The 6,538-nt window shown below is 38.6% G+C and overlaps 1 protein-coding gene across 1 annotated transcript; it reads right to left on the reverse strand.

Annotated features, from left to right (window-relative positions):
• Nucleotides 1-2,279: 2,279 nt before the first annotated feature.
• Nucleotides 2,280-6,057, reverse strand: LOC108968571. The gene is made up of 10 exons (XM_018932691.1): nucleotides 6,053-6,057; nucleotides 5,074-5,959; nucleotides 4,833-5,010; nucleotides 4,624-4,764; nucleotides 4,235-4,500; nucleotides 4,028-4,157; nucleotides 3,523-3,812; nucleotides 3,195-3,465; nucleotides 2,890-3,126; nucleotides 2,280-2,542 (listed from the first exon to the last, which is right to left on the reverse strand). Exons 1-10 carry the CDS (start codon nucleotides 6,055-6,057, stop codon nucleotides 2,280-2,282), a joined length of 2,667 nt encoding a protein of 888 aa, XP_018788236.1.
• Between the last annotated feature and the right edge of the window lie 481 nt (nucleotides 6,058-6,538).

Genomic DNA, 6,538 nt, shown 5'->3' on the forward strand with positions numbered 1-6,538 from the left:
CTGAAAATAATACTGAATATTAATACATTTATTTTACAGCAAAAAAAAAATAAATAAATTACAAAATTCTTTGCATTACTTCAAAATGAAAACAATGATATAAAAGTAAATAACAGACATAATACGTAACAACATGCAACATGTTGCATTTTCATTGTTATATTGAATTATTGATAATGCAGCTAACAATAAATGTATGTACCAAAAAATTAAATAAAAATTTAATATTAAAAAGAAAAGTGAAAGTGTAAAACTAAATGATTTTTGTATAAAGTAAATTATAAGAGATTATAAAAACAGATATATAATGTAAATGACGTGCATATACATACATACACAAAAGAAATATAAAATATATATAAATGTTTTAACTTTACAAAGTGAAATACAGGTAAGTTGTTGATTACAAAAAAAATCAAAAAAAGAAGAAACGTTAACTTCGGTAGTGCCGAAGCTATAATCTATTTATTTTGATAGCAGTACAATAAGCAGATACTTCGTTATAGCGAGTAACAAGTGCTTTTCGAATGATATTAAGCGATGCTGCTGAATTACTAGCCAGCATGGCACCTACTGACATTCAGCGGGACGAATTCGTGCTACTGTATCACCTAACAGCGCCGTCTAAAAGGCGGGAAAAAGCCAAAAGAACGAAGAGCCGTACCATGTCCTCAATTAAAGGACGGTGGCCTTACAAACTAATACCGGACATCCATACGTGGCTAAATAGACAACATGGGGACCTCGACTCCCAGTCAGTCCATATTATAGATGACGCTTAAAGTCTTTCTCTCTTCCATGAAGTAAATATTTAGCGGATTAATGTTTCGCACTCTGGCTTTCTCCCACTATAAAATAAAAAACATGGTTTAGCCACGTGATTAACGAAAGTAGAGGAAACGTGACTTATTTGTTTCAAAGTTATTTTCTGGATGAAAAGGTAAGTCTTGAATCTCTTCAGATTGCTCTTTGTCCCAAATGCGCCAATTTGGTTTGTTTACATACCCATTAACACAGAAAAGAGCTGCATCGCGGAACAAAATTTAGCTGGAAAACTGGGGAACCTCCTTGGAACTTTTGAAGAACGCATACAACAAGCGATGTCGCTTGGGGAGATCGAGCGGCTTCGGTTCTTCCATGTTATTCAATAATGAATGCTGGGTCTCAAAATGGGTGATGGTTGTGTGAATAGTCCGCTCAGTAGGCAGATTATGTTGACCATAAGTTGAGTGAAGCAAGCGAAAAGTGTTCTTTACAGAACGTGAGTTTTCGTAATAAATATGAACAACATTGTTGTCATTCCATGATGAAGTGCCAAACAAAAGTAACATGACAGCTGGACACGACTCACGCGTGATATGTCGAAAAAAGGCTATTGCAAAAAATACCTCTATTTGGATCACCCATTATATATAGCGGATATAACGGTAAAATGATTTTTATAGCACACTTCAAGGGAAACGTAAAATTTAACTAAAAAGGCTTGAAAGTAAACTGTATAAAAAAGGAGAAGAATCGGGAATGAAAATCAAACGGTTGAACAATACTGGTCATCTACATTTACCTGGTCTTACCAACTTCGTGGCAACCCTTAGACACACTGCTGTGATTTCTATATAACAGGTGGCGCAAAAATTACCTTCCGATGCTTTTTGGAAAATGAAAAACTTTTTTAAAAAATAAAAAGACTTTGATTCTGCTTATGGACTATTTTTGTTCGGTCTTTTAAATTTTTTTTCATCAAGTCGAGAATATGATAGCATGTAAATGGCCGCCGCCACAGTTGATTGTCATTTGAGCCCTTTTTTTTGGCATTTTACATCACTCTGGCCAGAACTTCCGGCGATAGATCCTCACATTTTTGACGGATATACATAGTCTTTAGGAGCTGCAGGAGTCTGAGGCTTGTTGACATAAACTCGCGACTTCAAAAAGCCCCACAAAAAGAATTCTGGAGCGGGCGATGGCCAAAACGGGAGATCGGGCACCCGGAAATGCATCCTTCAGCATATCGGTTGTGGCACGCAGTGTGACGTACCATTGTTTATTTACGTCTATTTCAGATGTGTTTACTACACAAATGTCAAAACAGAACTGACATTAGAGATCCACTGCAAAATTTATAGCAACTGCTGATAATCTCCTGACTTTTGCGCCAATAAAAATACCCAATTTAATTCATATAAACAAATTTTCATTAATAAATAAGTAGTACAAATTCATTACTTTTCTATTTCCATTATTCCCATAAAGAAAATAATAATTAAGTCATTCCCTCATTATGAATTATTTAAGCGCTTCGCTCTATATCGCATCAAAGACGGCAAAATCAATTTCAACACACCCGCCGTAATCAAGCAGAAGCCCGAGAATGCAAATGCGGCATTATAACGGTGCGTTACGCCATTCAGTACCGCAGCGGTGGTGGTGCCCAGAAACACACCCAGACCCATTGCCAAGCCGGTGAGACCAAAAGCATTAGTGAGCTTATCCAAACCTAAAGCACGCACATAAATGATGGCGCGCAGCGTGGAGAAGAATGCTGAAAGAGAGATTAAGAATGTGTGTTATTTTACTTAGAGAAAAAGAGATGAAAATGCTGAAAGAATGTGGGTGTTTGTGTTTTATAAGGGTTTAAATGCGGGATTTTGGTTTAAATTCTGGCAGCTTTAAAGTTCTTTCATTTGATGAGACCTCAATTCATGGCCGTTATGGCCTAGTTTACTTAAAGTSTTTTGCCAAAAATATGTTGAATTTATTAAAAAATACGTCTATTCTAGCCATATAAATAAGCTACAATACAAAAACTTCTCTCCATTTACCCCACAGCTCCCTACTTTTTCTCACACAGAAGTGCCTTATTTTCCTTCAGAAATTTGTTGAACCCACCTGGCGCCACACCATAACAAGCGGCATATGTGTATTGAAACCAGACAACATCTTCGCCATAAAAGGCGCTCGCCAATGTGGCTACGCCGCCGAAGACAATACCGCCGCCGCACAAAAAAGTAGTCTGCGAGCGATATTTATTGGCAGCAAAGCCGGATAAAATGCGAAAGACAAAATTGGACAAACCAATGGTGGGTGAAATGAGGCTGGCATTGAAGGGATCCACTTCCGCACGCGCTAAAAATTATAAAACAAAGAATTATATATAATCGTAAATAAATGGTATTTGCTTTAAGCGCACTCACTTTTCGAGTACACAAAGGGTATATTGAAGCCCATGGGAAAGAAGAATGCCGACAAGAGTAGTATGCGAAATTCTATAATCTTCAGCATATTCATGTCGAAAAGCCGTGCAAATGCATTCAGCAGCTTCGGCGGCATCCAATTAGTCGGCGATATGTAAGCCAACAACGGCCACTTATGACGATTTCGCAGTTCGGAAAGTGTACGACGTTTCGCCTGTTCGTATGAACGCTGCGAGCGCGTAACCGATAGCGAATAATTGATGGTTCTGGCCTGAGAGAGATTGAGTGTTAGCAACGTCTTTGTCGATATGTAGGATTCCTCGCTTACCCGTCGATGATCTACATCGATTAAATGATTGTTTGTGCGTCGCGTAGTTACCTCGGGGTCACTATCGTAAGCAGCAGCACCTGTATAAAAGAGGTCTTCTCGCTCTATGGGATCTACACGTACTAGGAAATGTCGTTTGTCAGCTTCTTGTTCTGCATCGGGTTCCACATCTGCTTTTTCTGCAATGCTGGGCAAAGTTTCAGCGGGTTTTCTACGCGTTTTTGGTCGGATGGGAAAGCAACAGGGGCAGAGTTTTTCAATTTTTGTAACCCTTTCTGGATCATATTCCTCTGAAATGGGTCCAAGGTTGATAGTATACAAATGAAGGAGAATTTTACGAAATCGGCCATGAGTTCACTCAAAGCCTTCAAATAGAAATTAAATGTTCTAAGGCATGAGAAAAAAAAAACGTCGATCACTGACTCACACTTTCTCATTTTTTCTTTCGAAGCAATATTAAGTACTATAAGGCATACGAAAACTTGAACGCACGACATTAACTCACCAATCATCTGCTCCAGACCCCTTTCGTAAGATGCTGGTTTTACAGTGACAGACTGCTGATAGCGTGAGTAACGTATCTGACTAAAAGGCACAGACATTATTTCCTCACTTGAAGAAGACGACTTTGCGTCCTAAAACATGGTTAACAAAGAAAAAGAAAAATATAAATAAACACACAATTCCGAAACACTTCTTCTAGAGTACGCACCTTCTTCACCGTTGCGATACGCGTGGGGGTAACTTCAATAAATGTTATACCCATTATGAGTACAAGCAACAGCATTGCCGTATGCATACGCGACGTATTACGCCAACCAATTTCCGGACAAATATGTGCATTCATAAAGGAAAATATCAAGATGCCAGCACCAGCCCCCGCGCACGACACACCGTTGGCAATGGGGCGATAACGTTCGAAATAAAAGCCGATGATGAGTTGTGAAGAGACCCAAATTAAGCTAAGCGATGGACCACCTGCAGTTCAAAACCAAAACTAGATATTAAGCACATGGAATGAGTGTACTAAGCTTAGGTGAAAGCTCACAAAAGCTCGTGAAAGCGCTTACCACTTGTTGATTATGATCGACAGAAACTCACCGAGCACACTATAAAACAATATCAGCATTGCCATGTTATAACTGCAGGTACCGATCAGTATGAAAATTATTGAACAGATGGCACCCAGCAAAGCCACCACACGAAAGCCGTACTTATTGATAAATGCGCTAGCCACCGGACCTGCAAGAAAATAGCAACCTTTACAGGCATTTACTTTATAATTCGGAGGCAAACGTTGCGTCCATTACCAACTTGTATCGAGGCAACAAGCACGATAGCGGTTTGTGTCTCGCCCAAATCTTCGGCAATGTAGGGAAGTAATATGCCGACAGAGAAAATTATACCATCCACTATAACCTGACAGAAGAAGGAGATAAGCACAATAAACCAGCCATAGCCGCCATCCGGTGGTATTGTCATATAGAGCTGTGGGGAAGCATAAAAGTGTTAGATGAAGTATTTCATCTTTGTACGATTTTATATGCTCACGAATCCATCGCCTAGTTCCAGGTTGGTAGGAAAACCAGCTTCTAAATACGGTTCACTAGATAATGATGAAGAACTGCCAGCACGCTTGACGCTCCCAACACTTAACTTTGGTTGATTTAACTCATCCCAGCCTTGCAGTGGCATTTCGTTTGGATCATTTCGGTTAGTTAATGGCGGTTCACTACCTCTCGCTTTTTTATCATACCTGTTTGCACTGGGGTCATCCGCAAAGTATTTGTAAGCCTGGCTCTCAAGGCTAGCCTCCTCATTTGATTCTTTCCATGCATCATTAGGTTGTGCTAAAAATCGTTGAGTACTTATAAACGAGGACTCAATACTAGATGGCGTGGACGTTTTATGTCGTAGTTTCTTTAACTTTTTGACTCGTCCAGCCTCCGCGGCGGTGTCTGGCTCTTTATCATATACATGAAATTGGCTTGCCGATGAATGCGTTTCAGCACGATCAGCTGATGCTTCAGTGATATTACTCTCAGCTTCTTCTACTGCACTGTATTTAAAAGCTTTTGTGGGTGTGGATACACTCATATCTTCCTGCTCGTTGTTAGTATGGTCCGATTTATCACCCTCAGCAAGACTCGCCGATGTTTGCATGCCAATATCTGTACCCGGTTGCATAAATTCTTTAATATTAGATGTTTGTGCTCCAAACTCTGCAGTAATTGGCTTTGTTGGCGATTCCGTGCTAGTTGTAGCTGATGCTTGGTTCCTTTTGTTGGTGTATTGCACTGGTGAAGGTTGTGGTGTTGGCGGTAAGGCGGATAAAAATATCCTTGGCTCTGATCGATCTGTGCGTGAATCGACACTTTGTACCGAATAGTAAGGTGTTACGTCATTTGGGGGTGGCACTTCGGCCGTTTCTGATTTGCTATGCAATTTTTTGTATATATAAATTTTTTTTAATTTTTAGTAATATTTTGTTTATTTATTATGAGAAAGAGTTGTTCCTTAATTCACTCACCGCATTTCACTTGCTTAAGTGGTGATTTTAATATAAGTTAGGTAAGTTGTTGTTAAATAGTATTTTTAAGAAAATTTTTTTAGAGAACTGACGTTTTAATAAATCCCAATTGTCTTGGAAACGTCAAAATAAAATTCGAAAACAGCTGAGTTATTTGAGGCATTGCTATAAAGAGTGTTGTAAAGTCTAATTATATATTAGGAAATACATGGAATCTGGTGAATATAATGTACTCTTCGAAGTATGAAATATGAGGGATGAAGTATGAAGCATGGAGTGTGAAATATGAAGTTTGAAACATGAAATATGAAGTATGAAACTTGAAGTAGGAAACATGACGTATGAAACATGAAGTATGAAAAGTGACTTATAAAAATGAAGTAGGAAATATGAAGTATGAAATCTGAATTACGAAACATGAAGGATTAAATATGAAATATAAAGTGTTAAATATGAATTATGAAGTATGAAATAAGAAGTATGAAA

This window comes from Bactrocera latifrons, unplaced genomic scaffold (assembly GCF_001853355.1).
Source record: "Bactrocera latifrons isolate USDA-ARS-PBARC rearing strain unplaced genomic scaffold, ASM185335v1 scaffold_220, whole genome shotgun sequence".
Taxonomy (NCBI): Eukaryota; Metazoa; Arthropoda; class Insecta; order Diptera; family Tephritidae; genus Bactrocera; species Bactrocera latifrons.